Source organism: Xenopus laevis, chromosome 4S, assembly GCF_017654675.1.
Source record: "Xenopus laevis strain J_2021 chromosome 4S, Xenopus_laevis_v10.1, whole genome shotgun sequence".
Lineage (NCBI taxonomy): Eukaryota > Metazoa > Chordata > Amphibia > Anura > Pipidae > Xenopus > Xenopus laevis.
In genome coordinates this window covers 20,749,301-20,767,831 of record NC_054378.1, presented here as the reverse complement: position 1 = coordinate 20,767,831, position 18,531 = coordinate 20,749,301, and the positions used below count along the sequence as shown (strand labels likewise).

The 18,531-nt window shown below is 41.4% G+C and overlaps 1 protein-coding gene across 5 annotated transcripts in view; it reads left to right on the top strand.

The window, feature by feature from the left end:
* nell1.S (neural EGFL like 1 S homeolog) overlaps positions 1–18,531 on the top strand; it is a 328,272-nt gene that overhangs the window by 87,428 nt on the left and 222,313 nt on the right. For all 5 annotated transcript variants that reach the window (XM_041591299.1, XM_018260318.2, XM_041591298.1 and 2 more), the window contains 1 exon segment: positions 2,212–2,382. In XM_041591299.1, the coding sequence (XP_041447233.1) occupies positions 2,212–2,382 (171 nt within the window).

Below are 18,531 nucleotides of genomic sequence, written 5' to 3'. Positions count from 1 at the left end.
TTTTTAGGGGCCGATTCATCTGAAAATATCATGGGACCTCAAAATCTGTTATAATGTCTCCCGAAGTGGCACAAGAGCAGAAGTGCCAGGCTTAGGAGGGGGGCCCCTTAAAGAGAACACTGCTATTATAAATAATGCAGTCAATGGTAGTGGATATTTGATTAAACATATAAACCAAATTGAAGTTCCCCTTTAATCTGACCCTGTTCTCTTGTCATACAATGATATTTCTCTGCTGTGTATTTATTTAAAATGCCCTTTAGCTGAAAGCAAAGTCAGAGCCCCGTTGGAGCCCTTACATGTCACAGGTCAAACGAGGGGCCCCGAGCAATAAGTTCAGCTGAGATTTTGATGGATGTCTCGGCATCTCTGTCTTCTCGCTTCAGGGGAATCTCATATGAGTTATTGGCTTTTTCTATCAAGACTGACTTTTCCCATCTCTGCTCTCACTGCAGATTATTTAATCTAAGAGTTACAGAGTCGCTCCGGGTAAAAGGTTACTATGGCTCCCTGGGATGTTCTGTCAAGTCAAGAGTCATAACAGCTTGTGCAGAGATGGGAAAGCAGGCAACGGGGCACGCCAGTTACAGGGATGGGAAAGGCAACTAGTGTCTGATATGGGATTTAGGATAACTTTTATTTGTATAGAAGGGCTCTACAACAAGCAGAAAGTATCACCCACTCTATCATGCTCCATAGATCTTCCCTTTGGAAAGCATACATTACTATGGCTGAAGCGTCCGGCAGCAAAAAAACTCACAAGGCTAGACTCATTTGTAGCCAGGTAGAGTACTAATTCATTCACAAGACTAGATCACCCAGTTGCCAATTAGAGTACTGGATAATTCACAAGGTTAGATCAATCTGTAGACATGCAGAGCATTTGATTCTTTCTACAAGGTTAGCTCGACCTGTAGAAAACTAGATAATTTACAAGTCTAGAGCAACCTGTAGTCAGGCAAAGAACTATAGCATTCTGAAGGGTTAACCAACCTGAAGCCAATGCAGTGTACTAGATCTTTCATCAGGCTAGGCCATCCTGTAGCCACACTAGTAGACCATTCTCAAGGTAGCCCAACCTGAATTCAGGCAGCGTACTAGACCATTATAAAGGCTACATCAACCTGTAGCCATGCAGAGTAATAGATCTTTCACAAGGCTAGGCCAACTTGTAACCAGGCACATTAATAGACAATTCTGAAGGGTAGACTAACATGTAGCCAGGCAGAGAAGTTGATCTTTCACAAGGCTAGACCAACCTGTACCACAGTAATAGACCATTCTGAAGGTAGACCAACCTGTATCCAGACAGAGTACTGCAACATTCTGAAGGATAGACCAACCAGTAGCCAGTCAGAGTTCGAGACTTTTCTGAAGGATTGACCAAACCTTAGCCAGTCAGAGTTCAAAACTTTTCTGAAGGTTAAACCAACCTGTAGGCAGGCAGAGTACTAGATCTTTCACAAGACTAGACCAACCTGTAGCTAGGCAAGATACTAGATCTTTATTAAGGCTTGACCAACCAGTAGTCAAGCAGAGTTCTATATAATTCTGAAGAGTAGAGAAACCTGTAGCCAGTCAGGTAGTAGATCATTCACAAGGCTACACCAGTAGCCAAGAAGAGTACTACTTTGTTCACAAAGCTAGACCAATCTATTGCCAAGCAGAGTATTGGATCATTAGGCTAGACCAAGCTGAAACCAATCAGGTACTGATCTAGACAAGGCTAACTTTCATAGAACTGAACAAGCCTTGCGGGAAATGGCAAATGAATATATAGCGCTGCTTATATCAAACATATTCTCTATGTATAATGTGCATTTTTAACATTTTGATATAATAAAGGGTTCCAAGGCAAAACTACTGCTTTAAAATATATATAACACCCCCATAACAAGGTGTCTAGCGTCAGTTTCTCTGTTTAGTGTCTTGGGACATGTAGTAAATGGGCAAAATTTACACAGATGCAGTAACCCATAGCAACCAGTTGGCAGTTAGCTTTTTATCTGGTGTAGCGCAGTTAGGATAATGAAAGCTAACATCTGGTTGCTGTAAAGCCTGTGCCTTTCATAACTCCAGCTCTTTGTTCTCCAAAGAAAAGATTTATATGAATTCACAAGGACGGCTGTACAATACATTTATAAACTATATCTACTGCACCAAGATATAAACTGGAAATAAAATGGATCTTTTTTTTTTTTTGTATTTTAGTTTCTTCGAGCTGGAGAGCAGCGGATTGCGGGATGAAATCAGATATCATTACCGATTCAATGGAAAGTCAAGGACGGAGGCCTTTCCCTATCGCCTCGCCGATGGGCAGTGGCACAAAATCGCCCTCACCATCAGTGCGTCCCAAGTTCTGCTGCACATAGACTGCAATAGGTAAGCAAAGTAACTAGGTGACATATAAGTGGTTGTGAAGAATCTCATGCATGGGAAATGTTGGGGCTGCATGGCCTACAAAGCTTGTTGCATTGATATCTTGTGTAGGTATGATAGGACAATGTCTCAGCTGCTTAGTTTATGGGAATCAAGGATGTCTTTAGTAGTGGTAGGTCCCAAGGTCCCAGTAGGTCTTCTTCTATTCTGCAACTCTAAAGATGCTGAGATACTTATGGAATGAATGAGTCAATGTACAGTTGGACAAAGCTTTAGTTTTTTGTTTGCTGTTCTGGGGTTAAATTCCCCTAGGGAATCAGTGTGATTAACACTGTACTGTGACACCCGCCAGCTGGAGCCAGGTAGCGTGCATGTAAGGATATCTATTTACCCAGCTAAAGACCTATGTGAATGTGCTGAGAATGTTCTGCTATGCATTTCAGTAATTGAAGGCCATCGTTTGAATAGAACAAATGAGATCAAGGAAGAATGAAAAAACTTCCTTCTGGGAACGAGCTACTGTATAACCTATATGTAGTTAAAGGACAACATGTCCTGCATTGACTTTGCTTGTGGACTCTATCTTGGGATGTTGGTCATAACATAAAGTGGCACTATCTACTGTACATATGTTGTCTGGGATGTACTTGCCCTTTAAAATACATTCAACAGGATTAAGACAGCATTCAATCTTCCCCACTGGACTAAAATGCATCCAAAAACATAAAGTATGACATCAAGACTTCTACTAGACCCCTTATTTTTATCATCTGGAAGAGTTTGACAACTTGTTGTTTTCCGTGATATGTAGATAGAACCCATTTATAAAGACTCGTCTCTCCTTCTTAATGCAAAGAGGGTGCTTTACCGAAGATTACTGGCAAACAATAAAAGGGATGATGGCAGGCCGAGCATATGAGATGTTTTATAGAGGTACCAGGACATCAAAAATGTTTTAGGAAGACTTTTGTGATTCTAAATCAGAGTGGAGCATGTCAGTGAAATTGTGCAGGTTGTTTACTTTTCAATGGACTGTCCAAATGATCTTGCTTTTATTATATATATATATATATATATATATATATATATATATATATATATATATATATATATATATATATATATATATATATATATATATATATATATATATATATATATACACTGTAGTTAAAGTGTAAATAAATATCTTTATAATGTATTATATTTTTGTTATTATACTCTCGGTGGTTCCTTGAGCTACAGTATGTGTGTCACATGGTTTGAGAAAACTTAATTTTTATGTGAACTTATCGTTTTGGATAATGGGAACATATATGGGCACCACTGTGGCCCCACATTAAAAGCAAACTGGCTATAAAGTTCTGTCCAAACAATGCATTTTTTCCATACTATTATACTTTGAAAGGACAGCGGTAGGAAAAAGATTCTAACGTAGCTGAAAGGTTCTAACATAGCACCTATAATGTCAGATGGCACGGAGAAAAGAAGATGCCTGAAAGAAATCTAGTGGGCTGAGAGTTTTAGATTAATCACACATTTTCCTGCCTTGTTCTTGGATGGCTTTACATTGAACAAATACAAACAATTTCACTACTGCTAAAAAAAAAAAAAAAACAACAAGGACCCTTGTAATTGAAACCTTCATGGGTTTTGTAAGGATGTTATTGAATAATAGTTATGTGTAAGGTAGATCATAATGTAGAACTACAGACTCTTGACAGTGACAAAGCAGTAATGGAAACATCTTGACTGGTGCCGTTTAAAGGGGACATAAAGGGGAACCTGGAAGCCTGTCCCTGTTAGGTCACCTTATCAGCCACCTTATTTATGGTTGTTTAGATGTCATATTTACTGCTTTGTTTTCAGCCTATTGACCTAATCATTCGTACCAGACTTATTTGCCTCCAAAGATTCACTATCCTATATGAGCCTACTGTTGTTACCCTGCCCCCATCTCTTAGCGTCTGAACTGTGCTACTGGTAAAAACATCTTACTGACTGGATCAGATTGACATCTTCCAGTCCTGATCCCAAGTTGCCTTCTTGATCGCTCCTTCCACAGAATTATGTGCACTTAAGCTAATGTCTAGCCAAATTGCACATGATTCTGTCAAAGTAGTGATCAGCTTGTAATCAGGATGGTAAGATGTAGATCTTATCATATGCATCAGTGGTAAGGACCAGCCTCTGAGTGAAATCCAAAGAAGTGCAGCTGTAGGAAGGAGGCAGCAGCAGCATACTGGAACATGATATTAAAATACTAAGGAGCACATTTACTAAGCTCGAGTGAAGGATTTGAAGTAAAAACACTTCGAATTTCGAAGGTTTTTTTGAGTACTTCGACCATCGAATAGGCTACTACGACCTTCGACTACGACTTCGACTTCGATTCGAACGATTCAAACTAAAAATCGTTTGACTATTCGACCATTCGATAGCCGAAGTACTGTCTTTGACTATATACTTCGCCACTTTAAACCTACCGAGCTACAATGTTAGCCTATGGGGACCTTCCACATAAGTTTTCAAAGCTTTTTCTGAACTAAGAAAAATAGTTTGATCGATCGATTAAAATCCTTCCAATTGTTCGATTCGAAGGATTTAATCGTTCGATCGAATGATTTTTACTTCGATCAATCGAAGTATTTGCGCAAAATCCTTCGAATTTGATATTCGAATTTGAAGGATTTAACTTCGAGGGTCGAATTTGAGGGTTAATTAACCCTCGATATTCGACCCTTAGTAAATGTGCCTCTAAGTGAACAGAAGCCAGGAGGAGAGATAAATTCCTGAAACTGAGACAAAAGCAACAGAAAGAAACCTACATCCCAACTGCACTTCTTGAGATGGTGTGTTGGTGCCTGGCATTGCAGAAACACACCAGATAATTGCACATTTTGTTATTTTTATTGCTATTGTGCCGTCATGAAGGATCTATAAATAAAACGCTAATGTACACGAGGATTACAGACAAACTTGATAAGGGTGACATATGATAATAAGCAGATAGACTGGAGTTGAAGTTATGTGCCATTTCAGCTGCTGAGAGATAAAGGAGGAGAATCCAGCCTCCACTTCTCTTTGTTTCCTCTTCTGTCTCATGTCGGTGTGATGGAAGCCCATCATTCCATTCTCTCCTGTTTCTTTTTCTTATATTCTCTGTTGTCTGCTCCAATCATATCTCTCATTCTGTCTTTTCCTACTCTTTCCCTCAACTTTCTGGTATTTCCTTTCTAGTTTTCTACCTCTTCTTTTCCTCTTCCCTTTGATATTCAACTTCTCCCACCCCATGTTCTCCTCCTTGGCTTCCAACACTTTCTCTAACCCCTTCTCACATAGATACCCTGGAACAAAGATATCCATGATGGGGTCTACACTGGGTGGTACTGTAAGGCCCCATGTACATTGAGTCATGATGGGAGAATAAAGAGGAGCTATGGGAGAATGTTGGGGAAGTTTTGGCAGGAGATGGGCAGTTTGTAGGACATTATGCAGCAATGTACTCCCTTTTCAGTAACCTAAAGAAGCCATCCACATGCCACATATTGCTTTTCTGGCTACTCTGGACCATTCCAAGCTGCTGGTTGTGTTTTCTTGTAACCCCGACTACTTAGCCATTTTGCTTCCACAGGATTAGAAAAAAAACAACATTATTTTACTTGTGTTTTCTTCTCTCAGAAAAATTCTCTCTGCCTCTTCAGTAAATTTAATAAGAAGGTAGAAGATCTGGAGAACATTAATTTGTGCTTAAATTGTGTATACACAGCAAAGTGGTCTTGATTCTCTAAAGTGGCACGTTGAGCGCCCTGGAAGGCGACACGCTCAGTTTATAAATGGCATGCGGCACGTTCTGGAACACTGGAAATGATTCTTTTTCCTACAATGTTCTGCAGGCACTGCCTGCATATAATTTAACTATATCAGAACTTTTTTAAACCCCCGAACACTTTGAGCCAACCCATATTCAGAGACAAGAATCTAATGCTGGGAGACTTTCTGCTCTCTCATGTAATTATGTTGTAGTGATTTTCAATCACAGGGTTATTAAACATTCGTTTATGAGGTTTAGTGATTTTCCCCATTTTTACATTAACATGTTTGTTATTTTCTGCCGTCTAGAAAAGTCAACATTAAAGTCAATGTTAAAGTCAAAGTTTAGTCAATGTTAATTACAAGCAGATGCTACATATGATAAAATAGTGCAATGCTCCCATAAATATTGCACTGAACCTTTTTTTTACTTAGGCTGGGAAGTACTTGTTCCCAGACCCAAAATGAATGGGAACAGATGGGGGTCTTACAGTATGTCCAAGGGGGTGTTGGTGTTGAAGCCTGGTGAAAAAAGCATCACCAACTTGGGGTCTTCCGTAGAAGGTGTGGGGTGAATGTATTGGGCTGCCTTATACTCATGGAGGGAACACAAATTGCCCGGGTTCTAAGCGCTTGGGTTCTCCACAATCCTAAATCAAATCCTGGAACTGGCCCATCCCTAATTGTCAGCTGCCTCTTCTTCTACCTTCTACTGTGGTGGGAAGGGGCTTTTCTATTATTTGTGTTGTATTACACTAGGTATTATCCTAGGTACCACTGTCCCATAGAGTAGCAACAATTTTCACATTGATTGTGAAGTACAGTACATCTTCTTTAATCCAATCTAAGAAGCAGCCACAGAAAGAATTCAAGAATGATTCATGTTGATTATTGTTAGGATTTGAGTCCTGCGATAGTGTTGTTATTGGCAATTTGCCTTAACATTTGCATATGGAATTTACATTACGTGTCTCCTTCAGAAATGTTGAACATGTCTCCTTGTTATTGAAGGCTCATTTTTATTTCTTTGGTGTCCTTTTGGGGTCTGAATATACAGTAGAAGAATTTGCTTGGACCCTGTGCATAGAGAGTCAGATGAACCTTGAACCTGGTCTTCTAGGAGAACAAATAGTTATTATTTCCAAATTTTACCCTAAATGGCCATGAAATGACCTTCAGGCCATCCAGCCACTGCTCAGCACTTCTTAACTGGTATCAGCTCTGTTTGGGAACCACTGGGATAATGAGAATCAAGTGACCAGTGTGGCTCTAAGTGTTGTGGCACCTGGATAATTACAAGCATTTTGTGGTTTCAATCTTGTCTCTTGGGCAGCCTGACAGTTGGAATTTCTTGGACCCCATGCATAGAGGGTCAGATGAACCTTGAACTTGGTCTTCTAGGAGTATCTAGGAGAACAAATAGTTATTATATTACCCTAAGCCACTGCTCAGCGCTACCAGCTCTTCAGTTCAGAACCACTGGGATAATGAGGTTCAAGTGACCAGTGTGGCTCAAAGGGCAATATATAGAGAGGACACCAGTTAAGTCCCTTGAGCTTGCTTATGACTGAACCATGCATAAATATCCACGGGCATTCAGAAGAATGTCTCTTCTTCTTATGCTCATAAAGCTCATGCGGCGTCCAAAAATCTTAAATTCCCCGAACATTTCAGCAACTTTTAACATAAATATCTTTGGATCTGGCGCCGTGCAGTCACTGTGCATTCTCCGTGATGGCAGCTTGTATTTTAGTGCCCATTTTCCCTTTAATTCGTCCGCCTGACAAGGCTCAGTGATTTCCTCTGCAGATATAAAGAGGGTGAGCTGCTTTTGGCGGAAAAATGGGTAAAATGCAGACCACCTACGTGCATTTACATTACCGCCGGTGAAAGTGTTGGATACTCATTGTTTCCTAACATATAAGGGAGACATAATGCAAATCATTGCCATACATTTATCTGCTTCATTTCACTTTATTGTTAGTATCGCATCACTCTGCTTTGTAAAACAGTCCAACTTTTTGGGGGGATTGGCCACGATTTATATGTCAATTATGTAATAAAATTCTTGCTGGTGCTCAAACAATCACAGGGCTGTTGTGATGGAAAAGTCACTCTAAATATTGGCAGCGGAACCTTCCAGCCTTGTCCATCCTGCTCCCTAGGTGACTAAGGTGGGACGCATGGAATCTGTAGGTAGTTTTCCATCATGTAATTGATTTAATTTGTTTTCAGCTGAATTGTAGGATCTTTAATACCCAGGTAGGCAAATATTCTAGCCATTTTGGTAGCTCTGGTGAAATCCCTCCCCCTCAAAGGGTTGTCCCTTAAAACTGCTTGGCCACCATGTTTGCCTGATCCCACCAATTGCCCAGCATTGTATTCCTTAGCAGCAGAGCACTGGGGTGGCACATCTCTGATGCATGTACCAGCCACAGGTATCACTGTTGTTGGACTCACTATGCCAGAGAACATCCCTTTAACACCCAACAGAAAGGAAAATGGTTGGCAGCAGACTGGGTATTCCAAGTCTATGGTGAAATCTCCATGGTTGGACCTGGAAGGATTTGGGTTTGCTCAAACAAACAACAAGCAAGCTATATATGACAAAGGGATCGATCATCCAAGTGCAACTCAAAGAATGGACCCTTGGTCAACAGATGGTTGAAACAGTTGTTCTCTACATCAAGGCTGACCAACTGGCGGCCCGCACCCCTCCTTCTGTGGCCCCCCACATGCTGTATCTGTTTTGTAATGTAAGATTTAAATGTTATCACTATAGAGATTAACTGGCCCCTGCATTGTTTAGACCTCAATTCAGACTAATCCCCTGTATTGTTCACACCTGTGATCCTCCTGCATTGTTCACACTTGTGACACCTCTATTGTTTATATCCTAAAGCCCTGTACTGTTCACACCTGAGACCCAGACCAGTGCCGGGCCAAATCAACCAGGTGCCCAAGGCAACCCAGCCGACTACATCGCCCCTTCTGAAGTGCACGCACTCACACTAGGGAGCTGAATCGCCCCCTTGCGCGCATGCGCAGAAGATCGCACGCGTCTAGGAAATGCCGATTGCTCTCACAGGCAGGGAAAGAAGCATCTGAACTAGGGTTAAGGTGGCAAAAGATTTACGGGGCCTGGTGCCCCTCCACATTTGCACCCTAGGCACGTGCCTCTTCTGCCTACCAGTAGTTCCGGCCCTGACCCAGACGAAACTACCCACATTGTTCACCTGTTCACACCTTATTCAAAAGGCTAATGGGGCACCAGAACTGTGTCACTGTATGTAGTATATATTACAATGATATCTTTCCCTGTCTCCTGCTCTGTTCTGCCTTCCCTCCCTGTGTGTGCCATTCTCTGCTTGCCCAGTGCTTCCTGTGTGTGCCATTCTTTGCTTGCCTAATGCTGCTTGTGTGTGCCATTCTCTGTTTGCTACCTGTGGAGGAATGTAAGCCTGTTAGGGATTTGTTCTTGTGGTTTGTTAGCATTTGGCCCCTAAGGTGTTTAATCATGTGTTGGGGGGGTTGTTGTATTATCCATAGGGGAGGATGAGGCATATGGATTTAAATTTTTCATATATGAGTGATGAGGGATTTCCATCTGGTTTTTTGGTGTGCTACCACCGTTAATGTGGATATGATCTTAAAAGTTCTTGTAGTAACATGGGTGTGGTTTACAGAGGGTGTGGTTTAAAAGGGGGAGTGGCCAACACTGACTTATATTATTGGCCTCCACCACATAGGCCAGTAAAATTTTGGCCCTCGGTACCACAGAAGTTGGACAGCGCTGCTCTAGATCATACTAGAGGTGTTTCCTAAGAACAAGGCTGCTTGGGCCCATTGGAATGTTTATAGGGACATAACATGGGTTAACATTCCCTTATTGAATATTTGCCTCTCCTATTTTATCCCCTGCACTGCTAGTTGTGACTACATGTACTATTAAGAACAGTCAACTCTCCTCCAGCCAAGATTCCAATTTCCATGTTTTTGGGATTCTTCTTCTATACACAAAATTAGATTGGCATGTCCAGGGCACACAAGGGCTTTCACCTCAGAGGCACCCACACAACCCCAGCCCCCCACTCTAGTCGTAACCCCCCTATGCCACTATAACCCTGCTCCCCTAAACCTTGTACTCTTCCTGTGGTACAAGCCGCTCAGGAATCAGAACAAAGAAATCTCAGTCGGGGAATGGGTCTGGGTCAGCAGGGCCCACTGGTTTTTTTTCTAATGTCCCGCCGGCCAAGTCCAACCCTGTCTCCTGGTATTCTGCCATCAACCTGCCCCTTCCACCCACAGTAAAGGGAACTAACAGCTTCACGAGCTGAACATTTCCATTGGTAACTCCCGGCATTTCCTAAAGTAACATAATATATAAACTATAATACTGTATATATATGCTCACAGAATCATGTTGTTTAGATGCCTGCCATGCATAACTCCCAATTTGCACAAATATAAGGCCATGTTAAGCCTCTCTTTGCCAAAAAATAAATAACACTCAAATACAAAGAAAAAAATGAATAATTCCATCCCAAATTTTCCCAAGTCGACAGTGGCAAGTGTTTTTTTTTCTGTCCTTTCATAAAGGGAAATGGATGCAGGGATTATTATGTGTGGCAGCGTGTGTTCTGACAATATACTTGCTGTTAGTTTGTGTTTGGGAAACAGGAATATATTTACCGCAGAGCTACTGAGCCTCCAACCGCCTTTCTTAGCAGGTACAATGTAAAATATTGCGCCCCATGAATAAGCAATAGATGAGCCACCTGATTAAACATGCATAACCTAGTTTAACATGTACAGCCTAATCCAGAGACACACAGGCTCACAGGGAGAGGGCACCCATAGCTCTGTATTACTGTGGGAGACATACAGTATACAGTATTCTGGGTAGGTTTGTAGAGTTACTTAAAGGGGATAGCTTATATGTACTAAATGTTAACCAACTGAGAAAGGAGATGAAGTCAACAAAGAATTCTGTGCCAGAAAGATTCATCATTTCAATGAGCAAACGTAGGGAGCTGTTCCTGCTGAATTGTTCTTAGTACAGGGGGATCCCTATACTGGCAAAATTTTATGGGATCTCTCAATACAGACTAAGAGCAAATTTAGGGGCTGTTCCTGCTGAATTGTGCTTAGTACAGGGGAATCCTTATGCCGCCCTCGTTTTATTGTAGATATTTGTATACGTTATGAGCAAATTTAGGGGGCTGTTCCTGCTGAATTATGGTTAGTACAGGGGAATATCTATGCCGCCATAGTTTTATGGTATCTATCTTTACAGACTATGAGCAAATTTAGGGGACTGTTCCTGCTGCATTATGCTTAGTACAAAGGAATACCTATGCTGCCATAGTTTTATGGGATCTCTCTTTACAGACTATGAGGAAACTTAGGGGGCTGTTCCTGTTGGATTGTGCTTAGTACAGGGGAATACCTATGCTACCATAGTTTTATGGTATTTCTCTTTACAGATTATGAGCAAATTTAGGGGGCTGTTTCTGCTGAATTGTGTTAAGTACAGTGGAATACCTATGCTGCCACAGTTATATGGGATCTCTCTGTACAGGCTATGAGCAAACTTAGGGGCTGTTCCTGCTGAATTGTGCTTAGTACAGAGGAATACCTATGCTGCCATAGTTTTATGGTATCTCTCTTTACAGACTATGAGCAAATTTAGGGGGATGTTCCTGCTGAATTGTGCCTAGTACAGGTGAATACCTATGCTGCCATAATTTTATGGTATCTCTCTGTACAGATTATGAACAAATTTAGGGGTCTGTTCCTGCTATCAGCATTATGTAATAATGGCCCAAGCAGTTGAACAGTTAATATTTCCAGACAAAGTGCAGATGTTGGCTAAAACCATGACATTTTGAAGACTTATAAAAATCCCTCACTTTTGCTGTATAAATGAGAGAGAGGATCTCTGGATGGATCACTAGCTGGGTTAAGGCTAGTTCATCTGTGTCACGTTCTGTGATGTAAAGATTATATTGGACAAATGATGTGACATAGAAAAGAAATGAAGGAAGAAAAGATTCATTTTCACAAGTCAATTCTCTTCTGTGCTCGGCTTGAGCCTAATAAATGGGGTCTGTGTCACAACTGTGAGTATTTCAATGAATAAATGGTCTAAATTGTTTTAAGATTAAAGCAAAGGAGATTTCCTCATCAGCATAGGTAGGGGTTCTTTACTGTAAGGACAGTCAAGTTTTGGGATTCCCTACCAAGAGAGGGGAATGAGTTGCTCATTGGTGGGGAGGAAAGGAGATTTCACCATCAGCATAGGAAGGATTTCTTTACTGGAAGGACAGTCAGGTTATGGAATTCCCTGCCAAGCATAATCTGCACTTATATAGTAAGAGTCTGAGAACTGGACTCTGTAGCTCTTCCTTGGTCTTGTATTGTAGAATTTGGAGGTCCCTTACCCCCAGTAGAGAATCTGTGTGCTTGAGCTGGATTAGGACAATGCCCCTTTATGGGTATGCTAAAATAACATGATAAAAAAAAGAAAACTGTGACAATAAATTCACTTAAATAGTTATCCTCTTCTCCCTTGTTAAACTGCCGATAGCATTAAAAATGAAATAGATTTATGGGAGGCGCAGATTTCCGAGTACTAAAATGCTAACCCACTAGTGGCCACACCAAGCAGCAGGATTAGCAGAGTCATTATTGTATAATGGGAAGAATTCGGCAGCACAATGAAACAGAAATAACACTGAGCAGTCCAAATACCAGCCACTTGTATTAAGTGTTTCAGCTTTGCTGGTGAAGTTTCGCTGTTGGTAATTGAGTCTCGAAACTCCGTCTAATGCAGCTCTTAATGTCCACTCCTGAGGACCGAGTGGACATTAAAGACTAATTGATTGTGTGGACATTAAGTGCTGCCAGGGAGTCGTGACTTGATGGATTTTTATTCCTGGAAACCGTTGTGCCTGTTGTGTTAACCATAAAAAACGTCTCCATACGGTGTTTCCATTGTTCTGTCTCGGCGCGGTCACATCATAATGAGTTGATTTCAGTGATCAAAAGTCATAGATATTCCACCTGTATTATTTATTTTACCAATGGATCTTTCAGTTGTCCCAGCAATATATAAAGTGCATATAGGACAACAAATAATTCTATTCGGTCTTTACCAAGCGGTCTTCTAGTTGCTCTTTTCCAGTGGTCTTCTAGTTGGTCTTTACCCAGTGGTCTTCTAGTTGGTCTTTACCCAGTAGTCTTCTGGTTTGTCTTTACCCAGTGGTCTTCTAGTTGGTCTTTACTCAGTGATCTTCTAGTTGGTCTTTACCCAGTGGTCTTCTAGTTGGTTTTTACCCAGTGGTCTTTAGCTGGTCTTTACCCAGTGGTCTTCTAGTTGGTCTTTATCCAGTGGTCTTCTAGTTGGTATTAACCCAGTAGTCTTCTAGTTAGTCTTTATCCAGTGGTCTTCTAGTTGGTCTTTTATGAATATCTTTGGCAACAAATAAGAACTCACCATAGGTTCTCACCATATTTGGCCTTCAGGTAGCCCTCCATCTGCTGCTTTGGGGTACAGGTTACAACTTGGGAACATGTTCCATACAATATCTAGCATGGGGTATTGCCTATAAGCTAAGGGTGCATGGTTGGTCTTAAAGGTTGAGTTTCAATATATAGTAGCTCACTGCCATTAGACATCATCTAGAGTGATAAATAGAACATTTTAAAGTTTTGTAAAGGTCAGGGTTTTTTCCATGGTTCCGGCTTGCACCCCAGGTTCAAGTGAAAGCAGACCCTACAATGACATTCCAGGCAATTCCATACTTCCTACATTAGTGAAATGACTTGGGAAAGGCCCTTTCCTGTCTCTTCAATGCCAGAATGAGTTTGCTGAGATGGGAAGAACCTGACTGCACAGAGCCTTGACCTCAACCCAACAGAACCCCTGTGGGATGAATTGGAACCCCAACTGTGAGCTTGATCCCCTACATCACTGCCCAACCTCACTAATGCTCTTGTGGCTGAATGGAAGCAACTCCCAGCAACAATGTTCTAGTGGGAACCCCTCAGAAGAGTAGGAGCAGTTATAGCAGGAAAAGGAGTGGCAACCCAATTAAACCCATGTGGAATGGAACCCTGACTATGAGTCACCTCACTAATACTCTTGTCGCTGAATGGAAGCAACTCCCAGCAACGATGTTCCAACAAAAGCACCGGGGCAGTTATAGCAGCAAACAGAGGGGCAACTTCATATTAACCCCGTTGGTTTGAGAATGATGATGTTGGATTGGAAGGGGCCATATACTTATATTTTTTGAACTTTTTCTACTTTGGCACTGCTCAAGAAAGAGACAGGTGGGGGAGGCACATAGGTGTTCCTCCTCCCACCCCATACCTTGTGTTTATTATAGTATGAATAATTCTGCACCAGGGGTGAGCCTCAGCAACTCAGCTGGCCACCTCTCTCCCCTGTGAACACTCGTGCAAACATGTGTGACATCATCACAGGAGCGAGTGGAGAGCCAGGCAGAAATCCCAGAGTAGGGGTAGGCAGAATGTTTTTCAAGAGGTACCTGCCGAGCGCCCCCCGGTCATTGTGCCCTAGGCTGGTGCATTTTCTGCCTACCTGCCTATTCTGCCAATTTAATTTAGTACTCTTGAAATAAATATATATGAAGCCAAAACCCCAGGACAAGGAAATATACTAGTGACCATTGTCAAGCTGCAAGATTCACCAAGGTGGCTTTGGGAGGGATAACAATGGGGGATAAGGAAGTCATTTAGTAGGGATGCACCGAATCCACTTATTGAAGATTCGGCCGAATACCGAACCGAATCCTAATTTGCATATGCAAATTAGGGTCAGGAAAGGAAAAAGTGGAAAAAAAATCTTCTTTTGTGACGATGTGGTTTCCCTACCCATCCCTAATTTACATATGAAAATTAGGATTCGGATTCGGTCTGGCCATGCAGAAGGATTCATCCGAATCCTGCCGAAAAAGCCAGAATCCCGAACCGAATCCTGGATTCAGTGCATCCCTATCATTTAGTACTTCTCCTTAAGGTAAGGAACACATTCTTTACTAACCCAGGGAAAGCAGAGTAAGTGGAGTATCTCTGCACATTATTTTCTTATATTTCCTTTAGACCTAAAAAAGAAACATGCGGCTTAGTGCCCCTTTAAGCATCTTAATCCCCATTGAAACCCCAAGGAACCGCTGCAACTTCAATAGAAATGTAAATGCATTTTTTTTTCTGTACTCATTCTGTTTGCAAACTAATAATCCATTCTTGCCTTTCATACACTTGAGATGATCAAACGCGCAGCCAACTATTAATTTTGTCCTTATCATGAATGAAATCTGAAATCACTATATTTATGCTGGAAATTTTCAATGATTAAACTTTTGCCTGTAAACCCCATTCCGCTGACGCCGACACTTTCTGCCATTTAAAATTTCCCAAACTCTTGTTGTGGCCAAAGCCCTTTTTTTTTGTTAGATTCTAAAATCTACAGAATCTTATTTCATTATTATTATATAATCTGCTAAAAAAAAAAAAAAAGACAAAGGCAGAAATTGTTATCTCAATTGCTCAATTGCGTTTTATTCGGAGACCAGAAGAAGACTTGACAGTGGAGATAGCACAGAAGCAAATTTAAATTTACACAAGCAAAATTGGTTTTCTTTGGAGGAGCCAGAACAAATACCCTAAAGTGAATTATTTAGTTAAACGTCCCACTTGACTATGACCGTGTCGGAGATTGACTCGCAGCACAAATGTCTTGAGGCGAAAAACATTTTGGTGGGCAACAAATGTCCACTTTATGGTCTTTGCATTTAGATAGCACTTTGACTGTTAAACATCATATTGTCCTCTGCTTCACCAGCTACTTAATGGTAAAAAACTATTTATGGAGATCTATGACTTTATTTTTTGACCACCCAACACACCATAACTGTCATTCTAGTTCAATTCGCCATCAACTGCTTTGGGACCCTAATGGTAGGGATGTAGCGAACGTCGGAAAAAAAGTTCGCGAACATATTCGCGAACTTGCGTCAAAAATGCGAACGGTTCGCGAACGTCGCGAACCCCATAGACTTCAATGGGAAGGCGAATTTTAAAAGCTAGAAAAGACATTTCTGGCCAGAAAAATGATTTTAAAGTTGTTTAAAGGGTGCAACGACCTGGACAGTGCCATGCCAGAGGGGGATCAAGGGCAAAAATGTTTCTAAAAAATCCATTGTTGACACAGCGCTGCGTTTTGTGCTGTAAAGGGCAGAAATCACACTACATTTCTAAACCTGTGTAATAAAATGCTTTAAAACGTCCGGCGTCTACATGCCAATCAAGTCGTGTAAAAGTTACAGCCTGTTCACACGCAAAGACGAAACGCGGTGCTTACTGCAACGCAAAAAGACGCAAAGAGCTTTAATGAATGATACCGTCAAGTGAGCAAATAATAGTTTTTAATTACTAGTTGCTTGTCACCTCCAGGATGTTCGTCCTGTTGGTGGCAATATTTCTGTAGTGGTGTGTTTAGCAGTCACCGTGCTTGTGCGCACGTGCACGGTCAGGCAGAGGTAATTCAATGTACAGTGAAGCGAACCAAAAAACACTGATTCTGCAGTGTGGGCCCAGTTTTGGTCTACTTTATTGATCACCTGCGGTGACCATAAAAGATGCGATTTTGCCACTGTTGCAGAACCCTGAAAAATTAGGCATGTGTACTTTCCTGAAAAATTATGTTTTTTTTGTCGCAGCCACTGAACCAGAAGTCCAGAAACAATATGCCATATAAATGCTGAAAATATTAATTTTTTTTTGTGGCAGCCACTGCAGCACAGAGGCCAGAAAAAATATGCCATATAAATGCAAACAATATTAATTTTTTTTTGTCGCAGCCACTGCAGCACAGAGGCCAGGAAAAATATGCCATATAAATGCTAACAATATAAATTTTTTTGGTCGCAGCCACTGAAGCACAGAGGCCAGGAAAAATATGCCATATAAATGCTGAAAATATTCTGTTTTTTTGGTCGCAGCCACTGAAGCACAGAGGCCAGGAAAAATATGCCATATAAATGCTGAAAATATTCTGTTTTTTTTAGTCGCAGCCACTGAAGCACAGAGGCCAGAAAAAATATGCCATATAAATGCTGAAAATATTCATTTTTTTGTCACAGCCACTGAAGCACAGAGGCCAGAAAAAATATGCCATATAAATGCTGAAAATATTCAATTTTTTTGGTCGCAGCCACTGAAGCACAGAGGCCAGGAAAAATATGCCATATAAATGCTGAAAATATTCTGTTTTTTTTAGTCGCAGCCACTGAAGCACAGAGGCCAGAAAAAATATGCCATATAAATGCTGAAAATATTCAATTTTTTTGGTCGCAGCCACTGAAGCACAGAGGCCAGGAAAAATATGCCATATAAATGCTGAAAATATTCTGTTTTTTTTAGTCGCAGCCACTGAAGCACAGAGGCCAGAAAAAATATGCCATATAAATGCTGAAAATATTCAATTTTTTTGGTCGCAGCCACTGAAGCACAGAGGCCAGGAAAAATATGCCATATAAATGCTGAAAATATTCTGTTTTTTTGGTCGCAGCCACTGAAGCACAGAGGCCAGAAAAAATATGCCATATAAATGCTGAAAATATTCTGTTTTTTTTGGTCGCAGCCACTGAAGCACAGAGGCCAGAAAAAATATGCCATATAAATGCTGAAAATATTCTGTTTTTTTTGGTCGCAGCCACTGAAGCACAGAGGCCAGAAAAACTCAGGATTTACCTGGATTCAAATTAAACCAGTAGGGTTTGCACCCTAGTTTGTAACGGTGGTGGAGGGAGGAGGACGCTAAAGGACAGCTGTATGTGGAGTCATGAGGCGTGCAGAGAAGGACAGCTGCATGGGGAGTCAGAATCAGAAACTCAGAACAAGTCTTCCGGCGTGCAGTAACCCTCCGAGATCCACCCCTCATTCATTTTAATAAAGGTCAGGTAATCCACACTTTTGTGACCTAGGCGAGTTCTCTTCTCAGTTACAATCCCTCCTGCTGCACTGAAGGTCCTTTCTGAGAGGACACTTGAGGCGGGGCAAGACAAGAGGTTCATGGCAAATTGTGACAGCTCTGGCCACAGATCAAGCCTGCGCACCCAGTAGTCCAGGGGTTCATCGCTCCTCAGAGTGTCGATATCTGCAGTTAATGCCAGGTAGTCCGCTACCTGCCGGTCGAGGCGTTCTTTGAGGGTGGATCCCGAAGGGTTCTGCCGCTGCCTTTGGCTGAAAAACATTTGCATGTCTGACGTTACAAAGTGGCCAAAGTGCTTTGTCCTTGCAGGTGCGCTC